The sequence below is a fragment of the Pleurodeles waltl genome, chromosome 6 (assembly GCF_031143425.1).
Source record: "Pleurodeles waltl isolate 20211129_DDA chromosome 6, aPleWal1.hap1.20221129, whole genome shotgun sequence".
NCBI classification, from domain to species: domain Eukaryota; kingdom Metazoa; phylum Chordata; class Amphibia; order Caudata; family Salamandridae; genus Pleurodeles; species Pleurodeles waltl.
Window position 1 is genome coordinate 1,449,624,533 of NC_090445.1, and position 20,910 is coordinate 1,449,645,442.

At 43.6% G+C, this 20,910-nt stretch overlaps 1 protein-coding gene across 1 annotated transcript in view; it reads right to left on the bottom strand.

Annotated features, from left to right (window-relative positions):
• Positions 1-2,429: 2,429 nt before the first annotated feature.
• Positions 2,430-20,910, bottom strand: part of ZNF488 (zinc finger protein 488) — an 86,543-nt gene continuing 68,062 nt past the window's right edge. Inside the window, exons 2-4 of the mRNA XM_069240899.1 lie at positions 18,397-18,624; positions 5,306-5,537; positions 2,430-3,690 (exon numbers count right to left, since the gene is read on the bottom strand). Of these exons, the coding sequence (XP_069097000.1) occupies positions 2,546-3,690; positions 5,306-5,537; positions 18,397-18,624 (1,605 nt within the window). The 3' untranslated portion in view covers positions 2,430-2,545. The remainder of the gene's footprint in view (positions 3,691-5,305; positions 5,538-18,396; positions 18,625-20,910) is intronic.

Below are 20,910 nucleotides of genomic sequence, written 5' to 3' on the forward strand. Positions count from 1 at the left end.
CACACCTTTGCAGCACTAATGATTCACACCTGTACCGAGATTTCTATATTAAAGTAGCACTTTAGGCATCTGTTTTTTTTCACTTCTGCATCATGCTGCCTGCAGTGCAGCACATTTTGCGCATGTCTTTCGTGTTGTCTGTCACACAGGAGGTGCTATCTGCAAGTGGCTCTTACCCCTCTCCATATATGCTATGAAGGTTTGTTAGCCATCACATAGTACATCTGTATCATGGTTCTTAAAATAAATAAAAAATGGGGCTCAAGGTGAATTGAAACCGCACCTTCTTCCTTTATTATATATATGCAATTTATGGCACTTTTCGCTGCACGGGTCGTGAGGGCCAACCCCCTAGACCCCAAATAGCCATGGGCTCATAAGATTGAAAAGGAGACCCAGCACATCGAAGTGTCCATTGAAATCCACAAAATTATCACATTTCTTCAAAAATCACATAATTCAATAGAGTTCTTATGAAAACTTTTTGTTCTTTATTTATCCACAATGACAATATCTAATCAATCATAGCCAACGCGTTTCGTCCAAACGGACTTCTTAAGGGCCATTAATTGCAGTATGTAACGCGCTCCAAGGCAGAACGCCATCCGATCTCCTGTCAATTGTTGATTTTTGAAGAAATGTGATAATTTTGTGGATATCCATGGACACTTCGATGTGCTGGGTCTCCTTTTCAATCTGTATCATGGTGTCTGTTTTACCAAAGCCAAGACACACTTCTGCATCAGTCACTTTGCAAATGTGCATCATGCTCTTTTCGCTCCCGTACCAGCCACACTGTAAATCTGCAGCAGTCTCTGCTCTTTAGCAGTCACACAGCACATCTGTATCCTGTTTTGCTCTGCATCAGCCATTCTGAACATATCCGCCATGCAGTCTGTTCGGCCACCGTCCTTCTGTACATTTGCACCATGCACTGTTTTAAGGACATCATACTGCAAACGCATCACACTGGTTAATCAGCCACAGTAATTCTACGGTAGAAGTCAAACCCCAGGTCTGTATCACGATTTCTGTTCTGCCAGCTACTCTGGGCATCTGTATTAAGATATAGGGCCATATTTATACTTTTTGACGCACAACTGCGCCAACGCAGTTGTGCGTCAAAAATTTTAACGCCATTCCAAAGCGCCATGCGGGCGCCTTATTTATGGAATGACATTAGCCGGCGCAGCTGACTGGTGTGCGTAAAAAAAATGACCCACACCAGGCAGCGCCGGAGTAGGGGAAAATGGAGCTTGGGCGTCAAAAAATGGGGCAAGTCAGGTCTGAGGCAAAATATTGGCCTCAACCCGATTTGCGCCATTTTTTTTTACTCCCAACCCCCATTGAAATGACTCCTGTCTTAGCACAGACAGGAGTCATGCCCCCTTGCCCAATGGCCATGCCCAGGGGACTTATGTCCCCTGGGCATGGTCATTGGGCATAGTGGCATGTAGGGGGGCACAAATCAGGCCCCCCTATGCCACAAAAAAAAAAAAATTACCTGAACTTACCTTAAGTTCCCTGGGATGGGTCCCTCCATCCTTGGGCGTCCTCCTGGGGTGGGCAAGGGTGTGTCCCTGGGGGCATGGGAGGGCACCTCTGGGCTCCTTCCGAGCCCACAGGTCCCTTAACGCCTGCCCTGACCAGGCGTTAAGAAATGACGCAAAAGCGGCTGGACGTCATTTTTTTTGACACGCCCACTCCTGTGCGTCATTTTTGCACGGGAGTTTAAATAAGCCGCACATGCCTTGGAGTCATTTTTTAGACGGGAACGCCTACCTTGCATATCATTAACGCAAGGTAGGTGTCCACGCTAAAAAATGACGCAAACTCCAAGAACTTTGTCGCTAGACGGGTCTAACGCCAAAGTATAAATATGGAGTTAGTTTTGCATTGGATTTGCGTAAAAAAAAAACACGCAATTCCGGCGCAAACAGAGTATAAATATGCCCCATAGTTTTCTGAAGCTCTACTCCACATCTGTTTCGCAGTATGTTCCTCTGCACACATTAGCACCTGTTTCATGGGGTGCTATCCTGCAGTCACACATCTGTATCAAGTATCGGTCTGTTGCAATCATAAAGCAAGTCTGAATCACGCCGCATATTTTCCACAGTCAACTGTACATCTGTGTCAGAGCGTGATCTGCAGCAAACGTACTCCAAATCTTTACCATGGTGCTTTTCCTGAAGGTGTCACACTTCGTGGGTGCCTCATACGCAGCCAGGTGCTCACATACTGTCTGCTTTGCAGAGTGGAATCTACATTGTAAAAGTGGTGTGAAAGAAACAATACATTTTATTTCACGTTTAAACTGCCACAGAAAATCCGCTCAGTGCAAGGTCATGACTGTCTAAACACTAAAATAACTTTGATAAATATAATTCATAGAAAGATGTGAAATGTTATTAATTTCTGTACAGATATCTCTGAATGCAAGGGTCCACAGGGAGAGTTACAGGCAGGAGTTCAAGCCACAGCTCTCAGCTATGAGCCTTTAATGTCTCAAGGGGTGACAATGCTCTACAATTTCACAACTATGCTAGTTATGGGAAGTCATATGTCGGGATAGATGGTGCCGTTCTTTGAAGTATTCATGGCATATGGGACAAGACAACTTCTCCTCCCGCCTTCTCTTGAACTGCGCCTCCAACGCGGATTCTTTCTTGTGATGCGACCTCATGTGGAAAACCAGATCGGCTGTCATGCGAAAGGAGAGGTTGCATTTTGCGCACCAGTTCTGTGCCGACACCCCCAAGGATGTGAAGGTCGGTGGAAGGAGAGTTAGAGAAGAAGAGGTCTGAAGTTGGATCCCAGTTGGCTTGGGTATTTCCTCCGATGTGTATGGAAAAGCTGGATTTCTGCTGAGGCTGGCCTGCAACATTACCTGAGAATTGCACAGATCATTGCCAAAAACTGTCGACTTGCAGGGATTACTTCCAAAGTACCTGACATCCGAGGCACTGATGAAGCCCAACACATCCCCGAGGCTCTGTGTGGGCTCACTCACAGGATACAAGTTATCTCGACCGACTCCTTCTACCTCACCCTTTGAGGGTTTGCTGAAAGCACTTTTTTCTTCTCCCCTAGCCCTCATGGGCCACACCAAGGAGAAGGCACTGCCCGAAGAAGTTCCGGTCGGCCCTAACAAGCCCTGTTCTGGAAAGGGCAGCATGGGCGCACTCTCTGATATGGACTCCTTGCTGTTATCAAGTTTGAGTCTTTCCTTGGTTCTCTGGACCTCAGTGAAAGCACTTTCCTTGTCTTTCCAAGAGAAATGCTTCTTGTAGCTCAAGGTTTTTTTGGAACTCACCTTCCAGGCGGAGGTGCTCTGCATGGCCTCTGGCATTATAGCCTCTCGTGTAGAACACTGATCTTCGATTTGTTGGTTGGTTTTCTCCAGTAACACAGACTTCCTGCTCTTATGGATCTCAGGCTCTTGAAGTCTAGACCGCTCATCTGAACAAACCTCAGTTTCTTCTTTCTTGCTGGACATTTTTCCTTCAAGATCTCGTGCAAGGTTGTGGAAGTTGGTGGTCTCCTTGATTGTACTGATTTTCCCAGTTCTTCGGTCTGGAACATTTTTATAGAGTAGGTTGTTCTTTTCTTGCACACATAGGAAGCGAACATGGGAAAGGTAGGGGTATTCCCTCTCGAACTCCTGGCCACAGTCTGAGCATTTGTAACCTGGAAAAGCACAGTAAAGGATATGTCAAGAACGTTTACATATATCAGAAACATAAACAACTGAATTTAAGTGAAAGTTGATTGTACCATTTAGTAATGTAGCAGATAAAATGTAGTTCACCTTCAGTGACTTTAAATAAAATTAAATAAATCACTCGGGCCAGATTTAGAGTTTGTGGGAGGGGTTACTCCATCACAACAGAGAAAGATATCCCTTCTGGCGAAATAGAAATCCCATTAAGCAGGCCCACAGTTTATGTAGCTGTTCTAAATTGACATTCATCTAATGTCACTGACTTTGGTAGGAATCGATCAATTAATCAGTGACTTGTATCTTTTTTGTGTCTCTTTCTATATGCCTGTGAAGTCGTTGAAGAAAGAGGCAGGCAAAATGGGTGCCAAAACACTGCATGATTATGCACGAAGGATCATCTTAAAATAAGTGTTGATGGTCCTCACACATTCCTTGCTCCTCTACATTGCTGGCTTCAGTGCATGACTGACAACATGGTTTTGGAATGAAACCGGCTGTTGAGCAGGATTGCCAGGTACCTATTCAATGTGGTAAAAAGGTGTGTGGGGGCAGCGTTCACGTTTTACTAGACAGCATGATCACTAATCTTGTGAGCCCAACAAATGCTTTGAAGCATTAAACATTAAAAATGCTCACAATTCGTGCAGGTTTTTTGTGCCACCAAATTCGAGGTAAATAACCACTTATTTAAAATCAGATAAGGCAGATAAAAAATGAGTGGCACCAGAGTGAGGCTGCCTTTTGTTTGCAAAAGATGAGTGATACTCTGTGTCCAATCATAGGGATTGTCAGTGAGTAATCAGATATTGCTGTTGAGGAAAACCACAGAAGGGCAAGTTAAGGGGATTTACACCTACCATGTTGATTGATTAATTGAGTTATGTATTACATTTATATAGTGCATACTAAATCAGTACTTACTTTGTGAAAACATAAGTGTCAGACCCCTCTTTAGGAGGCTACAGCAACTTGCATCCCCCATTGCTCCTGCCAGGGCTGCCAATGACAGTACCACCACAACTACCAACCATCAAACTCCTACAAGTGTGATGATCCAGACTATCCTAGGACCCCAAAGCTACAAGAATGGCTTGGGTGGCAGGCATTAACCATTTTTAAATGTATACTGAATTAATAAAAACCATTGTGGTGCTCATCTCCAGATTAGACAAATAATGCCACCATGTGGCAGACTTTCAAAAGTATCGGTGTTGACAACTAAGTGGCGGTGCCTAGCACTGCAAACCACTGTCTCAAATTAAGCACTGCACTAGAATAATGTCTCTTGGTACTGTAATGCCATGTTGCTTGAAAGGTGATGCAAAAGGGATCATGAAATCTAGAGACACTGGAAATTGTTCTGGATATCATAACATGGAAAGACATATTTTTAATAGAATAAAAAAATCTTAAAGCATGACAGTTTAGCCAGATGCATTCATGATGTATAATAAGCAACCAACGCCTACGTTGATTTGTCCAACTGGTCTACAGCTTCCCATATACCACCACCTTATTTAACTCAACATTTTCCCGCTTTTCTCTCTTCTAATTGTAATGACCCATTAACTTTTTGCTTACCTTTTGTGAAGTTTAAGTCTTTTTTTTCCGGGAAACGTAGCAGACGGGAAATTGCTTCATCATACCAGACGAGAAGCTCAGCATTTTTGGGTATTTTCCGTGTAGATCGAAAGAACAACTGGCTGTTCTTTAGATAAGCCTCCAGGTTCTGGTCTCTGCAGTCATTGGCAGCTTGTACTAGCCTCATCCATGCTGGCCCGGCTGGACCATTCGCTGCACCCAAGGCATCAACCTGCATAAAATCAACACCTAATCAGAAATCAGTATTGCTTCCGTTCTATTGTAAAAGGTATTGTAGGCCTACTGCAGTTCTTGAGAAGCACCAGTCATTAATGTAATCTTTTTATTTGAGCATCAAGAACACAGGCTAACCTTTAATTAGCAATGTGCCATTTTTAAACACAAAGAAAAGCCATTTTTTGGGAGTGTACACAAATATCTAATGGGATATTGGCAACTCTGAAGGCAAAGTTCTTAGGAATAAAAAGATTAGGCAATTGGAAATCATGGGAACATAGTGCAATAGAGTAACACCTGGTTAATTTATTTACTGAATTGTCAAAAACATTAGCCATACAATATAAAATAAATGAATTACACAATATCATAATTAAAACCTCCAAAAGCTAAGTCAGGGCCTATTCAAAGAACAGTCACACATTCCATCCTAAGTAAAACCCACATCTGTCAGATCAGAAACAAATTGACACAATAAAATATTGTACCGCAGTTAAAATTGAGACCAAAAAATATGATGGTACCAGATGTCATATTTTTATCCACACTGACCATAGTTAAGCAGAAACAGCTACAACAAGAGGGTCGCCACTCTAATGCAGATTATCAAGTCTTCCTCTGCTAACCAGGCACCCTTTGCCCTACATTGTGGATCCAACCTGCATCCACACACATTAATAAGTTTTGTGTAAAACAGCGTAAAGTGTATCATAGTATCTTTGCCATCGACCAGTCACTATAGTTGCTCAGCTTAAGGTTTCCTCCAAACCAGGCTTGGTGCAACTTAGTGGGAAAAATCCCCAATCTAAATGTTAAGTATAGGGAGAGCTTCACCTCTGGGTGTAACCTGCCTAAGTACTATATCACAATCTTGCACCTTGGTTTCAAAATCCCTTTGGATATATGACTGTTAGACTTGTCAGCCATAGGATGGTCTTCCCATAGGCTTTTTGCATCTCTTCCTCTATCATGCTGTACCTACTTCAGCTGGCCTTAGGACTCACAGAACCTTTCTACTGCTAAACAGAGCTAAACTGCAGGTGCTCACTCCTGAAAACATGGTACTATTGGGTTATTCCCCAATTGGCTTATTTAATTTACCTATAAGTCCCTTGTAAAGTACACTACATGTGCTCATGTCCCGAAAAGTAAATACTACTGGTGTGCTTGCATCACTAATTGTGCCATCCACTTATGTAGTCCTGAAAAACATGACTCAGGCCTGCCACTGCAATGCCTGCTTGTGCAATTTACACTGCCATGTCGACATAGCAAAATAAATCTTTAACAGGCCCACCCATTCATCTCTAATACATATAGGTCACTCCTGGGGTAGTCACTGACCATCCCATAGAACAGGGTGCAATGTATTCAAAGAGTAGGATGGGTACATTTTGTTTTACATGTCCTTGTAGTGAAAAATTCTTAATATCGTTTTTCATTATTGCAAGACCTAACTCTCCAATAGGATAACTTTGGAGTTGCCTTATTACATCTTATTAGTGTGGCTTCCAAATGAGAAAAAAATGACCCCTTCATGTTTGGAGTCTCTGGAATTACAATTTAAAATCCTAAATTATGGTGAAGTCAGATTTTAAATTGTAAATCTGAAAATGAAAATTCCACTCTTGGAAAACTGGCATTTTCTTGCCTTAGAAATGTAGTGCCTGCAGCCGGTCTCTGGTCACATGACCAGGTGTAGTTTGCAGTCGGACTTTGTGCATTCCTTCTAAACAGTCACACACAATGGGAGCTTAGGTGTGATTTAATGGTTCATCCTGGGCAGGATGGGAGGGAGGAGCTGGGCACAGCCTCACTTACACTTGAATAGGCTGTGTCCTGTCTACACAATAGGCTTACTGGCCATGTATTGCACTCCAGCTGACTTGAAGTTAGTGCAGGGGAGGGAGGGGATTCCTTGCACTTCAAAGCCACTGTCCAGAAGCTTCGCCCACCTTCCAGAACCAGGGCATCAAAGTATATTTAATGGACCTCAGACACCACCACTTCATTATACTTCTAGACCAGTGGAAACTCTCCCAAGAAGAGGAACTGCGTTGCTGCTGAAGGCCTGCCACTCTGCTAGACTGCTACATTGCTGGACTCCTGCTTTGCTGTCCTGGTCTGTGCCTGCTGCTGGCTTGCCTGGGAGTGAGAAGGGCTGGACAAGAATCAATTCATCCCTTAACCCTGAGCGACTCCAAGGTCTAGTTGAGTGGCCTCCTGATCTGAAGTCTCAGGGACAGATAACACTTCCAGCCACTCTGCTCCTGCACCTCACTGTGAGTCTGCCCTACCAAGTGGTGCCACCCCAGTCCTGGATCCTTGGAAGCGGCCAGATGTGTTTTTCTCCAGCAAAACTGACACATCCCCTGTTGCTAGAGCATAACCGGCACACTGTCACTGGTGTGCATCAGAACCAGTGCAACCAGAATCTCATTGCCACTGTACCTCATGTCTCATAACCATTGCATATGCCTTCAGAACTGACACTGTGCATTTTTCTTGGTGTAAGGTCCTCTCATTCCCATGAGCAGCAGCCTTGATGATGATGTCACAACTCTGCATCGCATCCCCTGAGCTCATCGGAAACTATGCTTCACCTCGACTGTCCAACGCATCCTTGATGTCGACAGATTGGGAAGTCACACCACAGCCTCACCAGACCTCAGAACTGATGCATCACTGCTGTTGCTTGGAGACATCCCCTCTACTGCGTGGTTCAGAACCAACGCATTGCTCTGCAACCCAGATGTAAGGTACTTTTGTTCAGCCCAACTGGGTCCCTGTAGCCAGCCCACAGTCCATTCAGGTCAGCCTTAACTCTTAACTTTGTCTCGGTCAAGTACGACCAGATATACCATGTTGGCGCTTCTTGCTTCTAATCACTGTTTTACAGTTTAATATTTACAAATTCATAACTCGAGGTCTGCTTATTGATTTTTTTGTCATTTTGGTTTTGTTTTATTTATCAAACTACGTTCTATGTTTCTAACATTGTGGAAGATCCTCCTTGTGTGGTGTTTCACTGTTTTACTGTTTGAAGTGTTGCATAAATACTTTACACATTGCCTCCCGGTTACGCGTGACTTCTGTGTGCCAAGGTCCCAGAGAGTGAGCACAGGTTAATTTGGAGTTTGCTTGTGTCTTATCGTGGCTAGGATTGTGGTTGCTGTTTGACCAGTGCTCTCACCCCAGTCAACTAATAACCCAATTTCTAACAATGACCAAAAATGCTTCTTGACATGTTCAATTGAGCACTAGACACCTGTTGTGCACTAGGGGAGCATGCAATGAAACTACTGAGAGCCTATGCATACATGATTTCACATTTAGGCAACTAATGATGCTGGTAAAAGAGTCAGCTTACTGTCTTGGCTGATCCATGAGAAGCACCTGCGTAGACCAATTATGGTGACATCCTCCCCATGTGGCAATCAAATTCAGATCTTTGAGATAATGTGTCATTATTACAAGGAGATATATGCAACATGGAAGCTGCCATAGTCTCAGTTAGTGACAGAGTACCTAGATTGTATACTGTTAGAAGTGCTAACTCAAGGCCACTGATGAGCTGCCTTGTTTGGGTGAGACACTGGTGTTTCCAAAGACCAGTACTTCTGTCTTATCAGAGTTGAGCTTCAAGCAGTTGGTACTCATCCATTCAGTATCCATGATGATGCAATTGGTGAAGTAGGTTTTGGTGGTGATTGTCTTGTCCATTAGGGAGAGGATGAGTTTTGTGTCATCAGCGTAGGAGATGATATTGATGCCCTGAGCTCAGATGATGTGTGGTGTCATGTAGAAATTGAACAGGGTGGGCCTGACGGATGCTCCCTTGAGCCATCCTCAGATCAAGTTTTTAGTCTCCAATGTGAAGGGTGTCAGTTTGACTCTTTGGGTTCTTCCCATGAGGAAGGAACAGATCCAGTTGAGCGTAGGTCCTTGGATACTAATCTCATAGAGTGTTCTGAAGAGAGTCTTGTGTGATACTGTGCTGAATGTCACAGAGAAGTCAAGCAGGGTGATGTCCACTATGCCTCCTCAGTCTATGACAGTCTGGATTTTATCAGTGGCTGTAATGAGTGCTGTTTCAGTGCTGTGGTTCTTTCTGAATCCTGATTGACTGTTGTCCAGCCTGTGTCGTAGTTCAAGGTGGGTTATGTGTTGCTTGGTGATGGACTTCTCTTTCACTTTGGATGTGTAGGGGAGCAGGAAGATAGGTCAGCAGCTACTCAGTTGGGTTGGGTCCATAGGTGGCTTCTTGAGGAGGACGTTGACTGCATGCTTCCAGTCTTCTTGGAATGTGACAGATGTGATTGAGGTGTTTATGATGTGAGTGAAGGTGTTGCTGGTTGGTGATGGTCACAGGTTGTAGACATAGTGGGGGCATGGATCCAATGGGGCCCTCGAGTCGCTGGTCCACATGATCATTGTAGTGTCATCTCTGGTGAGAGTTGTCCTTTCGATCAGGTGTCAGTCTTGGTTTGTGATGGGTAGGTTGGCAATGAGGTCACTGGGATTGGGTCAGTGTGAGAAGTTGTTGTACATGGTTGCGATTTTCTGTGGAAGAAGTCTGACGGGTTGTTGCAGAATTCTTGAGAGGGGGTGATGCAGCTGATGAAGGCTGTGGGGAGTGGTGAAGTCTTTGACGATTAAGAGGATCTCCATGTAGCTTTTGGAGCTCCCATTGAGGGGTTCAACTAGTGCTCTTTTCTTGGTGTCTCCCAGTTGCTGTGATAGAATCTCGGTGCAGCTGCGTACGTGGCTCTATCAGGGGTTTCATGTCTGGCTAACAATTTTCTTTGCAGCTGTTTGCAGTGCCGTTTAGCATTTCACTATCCTCGGTGTGCCAGCTGGCCTGCTTGTTGAAACTTATTTGCTTGTTGGGTGCAATGGGTGCAATGGTGTTATGGATGATGTCCTCGGTGGTGTTGTCCGTGGAGTTGGGTTGTTCAGTGATGATTACGTCTGTTTCTGAAACTTTGCCCCAGCTGCGGATTGTGAGGCTGACACTGTTATGTGTGCTGACTTGCGGTGTGTTGATTTGGAAGTGGATGATGGTGTCCATTCGAACAGGGAGGTGGTGTTGTATTTGATGCTGTTGATAGTGATGAAGATGTGGCCAAGTGTATGCCCTGCAATGTGTGTTTGTCCTGTGATGAGCTGGGTAAGTTGTTCAGGCTTTCGAGGAGTGACGTGGAGCAGGAGTCAGTGCTGTCTTCCAGGTTGAAGTTGAGGTCACCAAGTAGTATGTAAGATTTGGAGTCGGTGAGGGGGGGCAATGAAGTCGGTGATGAGGCCAGTGAAGGTGCCTTGAGGTGCGGGTGGTAGGCAAGCAAGGGTTCTATTCTGGGTAAAGTTTTATGAGATTTGCAACTTGAGGCGCAGATGTTCTATGAATGGAGTGGTGTTCTCGGTGAATGTTGAGTACTTGGTAGTGTTCTTGTAGATGACTCCAAGTTCTACTTCTGGTTTGTGAGGGTGGTCCTGTTGTGCTTTCTTGTAGCCCATTGGGATTTCTGAAGCAATATCAGGTGCTGATGTGGAGCTGAGCTAAGCTTCCATGAGAAAGAGGAGGTCTGTTGCTTCACTGATCAGCAGGTCCTAGATTTCTGTTGTGTTTTTGCTGAGAGATCTTGTGTTGAGTACCATCCATGTGACTGAGTGTTGATGTGCACGTTTGCTGTGATGTGTGGTGTTGGTTGAGGGTGTTGCTGCATTGTTGGTGCTTGTGTGGGGTGAGTGGGTGGGTGACTGCAGGAGAACTGGCAATTGGTGCAAATGAAGGCTCCTATCGTAGTGTGTGGTGTGGCACTTCAGCAGCAGGGGAGCAGCATCCCTGGTCAAGTGGCTGGAGGAGCACAGTGGAGTAGCACTGGGAGGCAAATGGACAAGGGTTTCTGGCACTGGATGAGATCCATGCCAGAACAGGCACAGACAGGCTTGCCTCTGGCATGCCATAGCACATGTTGGCTGGGTGGATTTGCCCTTGCCACCATTAAGCAGGTCCAGGGAGGGGGAGGACTGCAGGGTTGGTGGGTGGGGCTGCAAGCGGGCAAGAAGAAGGGACAGGAAGGAGAAGTGGCAGGACGAGCAGGTAATTAGCAGGGGTAGGCAGGCTGGGAAAAGGCACAGTTGGTGGCTGAGTGGAGCGCACAGAAACAAAGAAAAGCTGAAAAGCATAAGAGGCATGAAAAGTGGCAGAAATCACAGAGCAAGAAGCACAGAAAGGGGTGAGTAGTATTAAACAAATGAACAGTAGAGTGAGAGGTACATTGCACTGAAAGGGGTGAAAAGTGGCAAACAGACAACAAAGGAAGAGGATTAGCAATTGGTTAAAAGTGTCAAAACTAAAATGGAACAATTGAGCAAGAGTCCCACAGGGGTAAATAAAGGTCAAAGATGGTAAAAAAAATGGGAGGGAGAGAGAAGATGAGGCAGCAAGTCAGAAATGGACCACAGAACAGCAAGAAGTAATTGGGATATGGCCTATGGACCTGCTCAGAGGGGATACGGTGTGGCCACAATTAAGTATGTCCTGTGAGGGGTTGGGCAGCAGGGGGGCAGAAGGGTGGAGCTGCAGGTGTGTGGGAAGAAGAGGTGGGAAGGAGATGCAGCAGGATGAACAGGTAAGGCGTGGGGTAGATGACAAAACGTGCAGGAAGGTGTGTGGGATGGGTGAAGAGAGTCCACAGAAAAGATTCATAGCTGAAAGTCTCTCACTTATCTCCCTTCTCTCTCTACACCCTATTCTTCTCTCTCTTCTACCTCTCTATCACTTGGCTCTGCCTTTCTCTCTATATTGTGAAAGTTGGATTGGAAGCTAAAATGAACTCTAGATAATCTCTGTGCCAGTACTCCATAGCATGCATACAACAAACAGTTCCAATTATATTAACTACGGAGCTGGATTTTAATGGAACTTCCTCTCTCAGGGCTGAAATGGGTGTTGGTCGTTTTGCTCTACAATTGTGAAAGCAGCAAATTGTTCTCTAGTTGATGGTGTGTCTTGTGTTGCTTACAAAAGCATTTACATTATTTTGCTGCTTCCATATCTTTTCTTCTACACCACTCACTTTAATGACACTCTCTGCTTTCCCCCCTCTTGGCACCAGTCATACTCTCTTGTCCTCTACTGACACTTTCTCAGATCTCCTTCCAAATTCACTAATTATTTCTCTCTGTTGTATACTTCTCCTGGCTCTACCAAAACCAAATGGGGCAACTATTAACATAAGAGCAACACTCCAATACGTTTGTATTGGATTAGATAACACCACAAACTTTTATGTAATTGCATGCTCCCCAAAGGCATAGGTTCATGCGTGTCTTTGCAATTGATTTGATGGCATTTGGGAGTTCAAATGTCTTATTCCCTGTCTGTTTGTCTATCTATCTAACTGCCTGTCTATCCTTTCCTCTGCATGTCTTGCTGTCCTCTACTGTTGTATAGCGCAACACTTTGTTTGATTCTTCGTGCTCTCTCTCTTAACCTGGCCTGCATCACAGTCATTAAGACATGCCACCAACTATCAGATCGCTAGCCCTACCTCTAAAATGGGCATGATACACAGTAAAGGAACCGAATCAACCGAAAGAGAAACTCTTACTGGTAGATTTGTGCTATGAGAATGAGTGAGCATAAAGGTCGCAGAGAAAGAGATATGCATTGGTCCATTACAGACTAAAGTACACGAGGGAGGGAGCAGGTGGGAAGAGAGCAAGATAACATGGCTGTGGAGCAGGAGTTTCAGATAATACAATTGAAGGCCAGGTTTAGTAAGATAAAGATAATCTAAGATAGCTAAGATAACGATAATTTGACAGAAGGCTAAAAACGTGGAATTGGAAGCTTCGGATAACATGACAGAATAATGCATAGGAAGATATCAGAAGAACATGAAGAAATTGAAATCTTAGCACAGGCAACTTAAGGGATGGTTATTAATATAAAGACCAGGATAATAGAAACAAAGGATAAAAGTGATGTAACCCTCAGGAAGAAAGGTGGGCGTAATGATTCAGAAGGCCTCAGCCAACAAGAATTCAGGAATTGTATGGGTGTGGAGTGGACGCTGACCATTAACTCGTTTAGATTTGGGGCAAAAAGATAGAGCACAAAGAAAAACATTTTAGGGAAGATGCAAAAAGCACTAATGCCTCTGTAGTATTATTGTATACAATGTCATGGGCCAAAGCCAAGCCCCTGGGCAGTACATGAGGTGTATTTAGTAACCACTATATACAAAAGGCTTGCTAAGGAACACTGGATCATTGCCCAGGTCAACAGGATTATCCAGGTAAGAACAGAGTCTTTCAATTACATTTCTATGCGATAACTGGGTTGCATAATTTTAACAGTTGACCCCATAATGGGCACTGAAAATAGACCAGAAAAAAACTAGACCAGGTTTGGAATCGTAACAACAAAGGGCACCCTGAAACCTGGTCAGCGCTGTCTTGGGATAGGTATGCAGGTTCTATAACTATGTCAGGAAGGCAATAATGTTTCCAGAGGAAACATTGTGCAAGAACACTGCACTGAAGTCACACTGTTTGGATAGGGCACACCACACTTAGTCAAAACTGAGGCAGAACTGATAATGTAAGACTCGGAGTACATGAAATGGATATAGGTAGAGTCTAGTGACACAAAAGAATGAGACACTATACTGCAGCATCCATTAACATATATATATATATATATATAGTTACAGTTAGGACCTTGTTTCCATAGGAATAGCATTTTGTCTTCTGCCTTTAACTTTGGCATCGTTTGACGAATCTTCACAACATTTTCTAAACTAGCTTGCGACTTACTTCAGTCACTGTGTGGAAGGTTTTGGGGTCATTCGTCAAGCAAGGGCTGAGGAAAAGGGGTGGGTCCCAAAATGTGTTTTTGCCATGCAGTTTCCAATAGGCATACTAGACACCACTACAGCTCGAAAACGCTAAACAGAATTACACCAAATTTGGCAGAAAGCTAGATCTTGGTCCAAAAAACATGCTTTTGTGATTTTTTGAAAATCCATTCAGTAGTTTTGAAGTTATTAACTGAAAAAAATATATCTAGGGAAGTGAATCCTTTGTGGATCTGCGGGGACCCGGGTGCGCGGGTACCCGCTGATCTGAAGCCCAATGGGGAAAAAAAACTCACACACCATACCGCCGCAAGCACGAATGCAGAATGGGGTTGGGTGTATGTGGGAATGTTGGTAGGAGATCCTGCGGCCACGGCATTGATTATATTAATGTATGGTATTTCTACATCACTTTACTTTAAAAAACAACTGTTGGAACTCACTGATGGTGGAGGTGAAGTTGGACCTTACTGAACAAAAACAATCCTGCCTGCAGCTCAGGCAACCTTGAACCATGGCGCAAGGGTGCCTGCATTGATGCTAGGAAGCACACAGAACGCCAGTACAGAGAGAGAGGGCAGGAATGTTGGAAAATATGGCTCATTCCTACTCTCTCCATTTCACGCAGCACAGTAAATTGTCTTGCAGCATTGCTCTTGTCAAGTATTGATAGATCTGGTGCCAAGTTCTTGTAAGTCAGAGGAGATGGATATGAAGAGCTGCTGACAACTTGGCGTACAAGGAGTCATAAGTATTATCACAAATGGGTGACTAAAGGCCCCTTTAAATCAGGGTTCATCCGCCTAATTTAGTGGTGGGTGAAGAAGCTGGATTTCCAGCAGCAGAACTTCAGCTGTCTCTGCTGTCAGAAACCTTTCACCAATGCGCTTTTACACCACAGCACAATCGGTAAAAATACATCATTAAGTGTGCTCTATTTAATGCCGGTCTTCTGACGTACACTTTTCCAGTGGCAGACTGCCAGGAAAATCCTCGAAGTCCCAACAAGTTAATAAAATGGAATGAGCCCCACTCCCAGGGAGAAAAGTCCCAACACATTAGGGATAGTTATATATATTTTTTCAATAGAAAACTCATGCTTTGGGAGTTTGTTCCTGAAAAGCACAAAAACTTCGCAAGAGAATGAAAAAAAACATTCCTGCTGCTCTGCAAAAGCACCACACCACCGGCAGCAGTGAAGGCTTTAAAAATCCATGCCAGGTAGACAGGAATCTCTTACTTACCGTTAGAGGCCCTCCACCACAGGAACACAGACCAAAACCTCCACTGACTTGGCGAGCCGGTAGGCCACAAACCAGGGCCTAAATTACCATGTAAGGCAAATTCTAACAATGTAGTGAAGAGAGACATGAGGAAGAACACGAGCAAACCAGGATTCATTGGTGTAAGCTAAAAAAGCAAGACTGACCGACCTCTGGGGAGTCGAATCAAGAAAACAGAGAATGAGCACAAGGCTGAAGCTGCTGTTCAATACCGTAGACTCCAGCTGGTGGTGAAAGGAAGGCTTACAGCTCATTCCCAAACAGGGATGGAACAGCCACTAACACAGAGCAGCTGGTCTCAGTCAGCACAGCTGAGATTGCTGTTAAGCTTTTCTGCGGTTCACAACTGCACGGAAAGCATATCATCTAAATTACCGAATGCAACAGAGCATCAAGGCCAAACCCTGGAAAAACTATGGGATGGATGTGGTTCTATACATGATGAAATGCAAGAGAAAAATTACAAGTGCTTGTTGAAAATGCAAGAGGAATAAATCAAAGAAACAGTTCACAGCATCATGAACACCCCTTGCCCCACCCTCCAAATCCAGCAGCTAAAGGGGTCGGAGTGCCACTGGGCCTGAGGGGCTGGCAGGCTGCAGCCCAAAAACAATCATTGGTTCTTTATGAAGTCCGCCTGTCTGCAGCTCTACAGAAAAACGCTCATTAATAACAAGGTAATGGAAAATCATAGATGAGAGCTGACAAATAAGCAAAATATAGTGAAGGAGACCAAGAAAGAGGAATTATGAAAATGCTGGAAAATACAGATTGAGTGAGGAGCAACTAGGAAGAGAGAGGGAGGAAAGAGAAAAGTAAGAAAGATAAAGTAAAGAGGAGAGTAAAGAAATGGGTTGATAAAGAAAAGGAGGCAGGAAGTAAAGGTGAAAGGAAGGGAAGTTAAAAGGAAGGCATGAGAGGTGAAAGAATGGAAGGAGAAGATAAAAGAAACAGAAGAAAAATGGATAGTTGGAAGGATAAAAGAAAAAATGGATGGAGTGATGAAAGGGTGAATGGATGAAAAGAATGTGTTGTTTAAAGAATGAATGGATGTAATGGTGAAAGTATGGATTAATGGGAAAAAATGGACTGATGGATAGATGAATGGATTGGTGGATAGATGATGATGGCTGGATCGGTGGATGGAATGACTGAGAGATGAAATTGCAAAAATATAACTGAATAGGTGGATGAAGGCTGGATTATAGAAAGATAAAGGAATGGTTGGGTTGGTAGATATATAGAAAGGTAAAAAGCTGAGTAAATGGATGGATGGATATATGGCCGGATGGGTGGATGTGAGGGGGAAATTGTGCTAAATGCAGAATTACCCTCATTCAATTCCGCATAACCTCACAAAATTTTCAAGTGATTAGGCTTACCCGTAGTTACTACGTACAAAAATATGAGTTTTGTGGTTTAATAAATTCTACACATGGATCCACCCAGGAATGCCCCAAAGCCACCACCGTAACTAAATTTGTGAATACAGAAATAACACTATAATGGCTGAATACCCGCATTTCCAAATGCTGACACGCGAGGGTGTGTGTAGATGTTGCCACCCTTATGTGATTATTGTGAAGTCATATTGCTGGCAATACAGAGCTGCACAAATCTCTGTTAACATAACATAACAACATTATGAGAACTGACATTAGTTCATACGCAGAAGTAGGTTGTGTTAAAAGTTAGTCTAAGTGACTAGCGCTTAATTTGTAAAAGAATAAGGGGCAGATTTATGAAAAGTGGTGATGCATCTAGTACAGGTCCACTTTTCTTGCGCCCCTTAGCGCCCCCCTGACACCATCATGTGTGTGACGTATTTAAATTACGGCGTATCATGGCGGTAGTCATGGGTACTAACGTCATAATTTTTGCTGCTAGTCCAGCGCTTTGCAGGATTAGCGGCAACAGTTTTGACGCTAATCCCTCAAAGCACCCAGAGGCCCATTGAACACAATGGGAGCGTCTTTTTAACACATGGACTTAACAGGCGTTAAAGAATGTTGATAAAAATGGCACAAAGGAATCTTATAGATTCCTTTGTGCCATTTTTACAGCCCCCTAGCACCAGATCGCCCCCACTTGCATACATTATGCCTGGTGCAGGCATGATGTGGCGCGAGGAGTTACAAAGTGGCACAATGCATGCATTGCGGCACTTTGTAAATATGACGGGGTGTTTTTGAACTTCCAATGCCACATTAGTGTTAAAAAAATGACACTAACGTGGCGTTAGAAAGGCGCTAGGCCACCATAAATCTGGACCTAAGTCTTTGGGCCCAAAGATTATTCTCAGAAACTGGCAGTCGGTGCTCTTGAATGTCATGGTGTCGAACGTCATGACATTTTGTTCTGGATTTTACAAAAATGCCTCTTTTATTTACCACCAGACACTTCCTGACCCTCTGTCTTACTTCTGCGGGTTCCTGTACGCCTTCTCCCCCATTCATTTCTGTTTTTATGGCTTTCTCTTACTCCTCCTTTCCCTCTTTTGTGTATGCACAACCTCAGTAAACGTACTAAACACCAAAGCAGGTTCAAATCTGAATGTGCATTTTTGGTTTCACTTGCAGTAGGCCAACATGTTTTTGCTAGGCATTCACTTCTTTATATTAAACGTGCAACATTAAATTTGAAAGTTTTTTTTATTTTTGTTTTTTCTTCGTTTTTTACATTTTTATTGAATGTTAAAACTTTGTACCTTAAAGACGTAGTGGATGTTTCTTGTATCTACACACTTGAGAGCTATAAATCCTATCGTATCGAGGAAGGTGTATGGGAACAAGCAGGGCCCAAAACTCGTTCCCTCGGGAATCTCTTGCGTGGTATAAACCGTCGCAAATATATCTGGGAAGTGGTTTTGGAGGAATTTGCTGTCGTTCGTCCAGAGAAGTTTTGGCAAAGATGTAAGATCCATGATGGTGCACACCTGCAATAGAAGAGATGGTAGAGAGAGTTAGAAGTAAATAGGAGGAGCTAGACTTCTGGGAGAGAGATGCTGGAATAAAAGGAAATAGAAGCAAAGGAGGATAAATAAAGTGGACTGAAGGCAGAGACAGTAAGAAATAAATAGAGAGAGGAGATGACAGTGAAGGAAATGGAGAAGACTGGATAAATGAAAAGAGATAGTGAAGAGTGCCCAGTTACTCACCGGTAATTGTCATTTCTCTGAGTCCATGTCTTCCTCGTCACAGTCCTCATGTTTGAGTTTATCTATTTAACTGCAGAACTTACTTACCAAACCTGACATTTCCTCCCCAATCCAAAATGACCTCATTAAAAGATAATACAAATACCTCATTTCCTGTGGAGGACTTGCTGAAATCATAAAGCCTGGAAAGAGAACAGTTGAAAACAGGGAGAGGTGGTTGGGAACTCAGGATTGTGACGAGGAAGGCATGGACTCAGAGTAATTAAAATTACTGTGAGTAACCGGGCACTACCTCCTCATCTATCTTCCTCTCACAGTCCTCATGTATGACATACATTCCAACCCTCTGGATTCAGATGGGAGACTACTGATTTCAAGACTAGACTCCCGCCTCCCGATTCCTGCACGTGAAAACCTGATTCCTCTGTGGGCTTCAACTGACAAGACCTGGTCTTATGTAACTCGGAGTATGCACTGCCAGTAACCTGCTCCTGAAGGCCAGTGCACAGCACTTGCATCTTGCTTTCTCTGGCTGCCATTGCGCTTGCTCCATGAACCTGACAGATAAGGAAAAAACTGTACATTTGCATATCTAATATCCGATCCTGCAGCTGCAGACTTGCAAATCCCATACATAAAAGTAATCTGATTCAGGCCCCAATAGAAGTCAAAGGATGAAATACATTCTCTAAATGTTTTGCTTTTCTCTACTAAAATGTTGGCATGGCATGAGTACATACCCAAGCCACACAACTGATTTTGCAAACAAAACACAAGAGCAACAGGGCAACGAAAAAGAAGTTTAATACAATGACCCAAAAACATCACTCTGCAGTAGGACCCACAGAACTCAACACAGCAGAACCAATGACATAGGACACATCACCCCCCATCACGAACAATAATGGGTCTTAACCCCTTAGCTGCTGGGCCTTTTCCCCCCCAGTGCTGAGCCCTTTTTTGGCTATTTGGGGTAGTTCGCGCTTAGGGCTTCATAACTTTTTGTCCACATAAGCTAACCACGCCAAATTTGCGTCCTTTTTTTCCAACATCCTAGGGATTCTAATGGTACCCAGAGTTTGTGGTTTACCCTGGAGGAGACCAAGAAAATAGCCAAAATACAGTGAAAATTTTGTTTTTTCCAAAAAAATGGGAAAAAAGGGCTGCCGAAGAAGGCTTGTGGTTTTTTCCCTGAAAATGCCATCAACCAAGGGTTTCTGGTGCTGAAATCACTATCTTCCCACCTTTCAGGAACGGGCAGACTTGAATCAGAAAACCGAATTTTTCAACACAAATTTGGCATTTTACTGGGACATACCCCATTTCTACTATATTTGGTGCTTTCAGCCTCCTTCCAGTTAGTGACAGGAATGGGTGTGAAACCAATGCTGGATCCCGGAATGCTAAACATTTCTGAAAACTAGACAAAATTCTGAATTCAGCAAGGGGTCATTTGTGTAGATCCTACAAGGTTTTCCTACAGAAAATAACAGCTGAAATAAAAAAATATTGAAATTGAGCTGAAAACAACAGCCATTTTTCTTTATGTTTTACTCTGTAACTTTTTCCTGCGATGTCAGATTTCTGAAAGCAATATACCGTTTTGTCTGCTGGACTCTTCTGGTTGCGGGGATATAAAGGGCTTGTAGGTTCATCAAGAACCCTAGGTACCCAGAGCCAATAAATAAGCTGCACCCTGCAGTTGGTTTTCATTCTATACTGGGTATACAGCAATTCATTTGCTGAAATATGAAGAGTGAAAAAGAGGTATCAAGAAAACCTTTGCATTTCCAAAATGGGATCAAGATGAGGTTTTGAGGAGCAGTGGTTATTTGCACATCGCTGAATTCCGAGGTGCCCATACTAGCATGTGAATTGCAGGGCATTTCTCAAATAGACGTCTTTTTTACACACTCTCTTATATTTGGAAGGAAAAAATGTAGAGAAAGATAAGGGGCAATAACACTTGTTTTGCTATTCTGTGTTCCCCCAAGTCTCCCGATAAAAATGATACCTCACTTGTGTGGGTAGGCCTAGTGCCCGCGACAGGAAATGCCCCAAAAC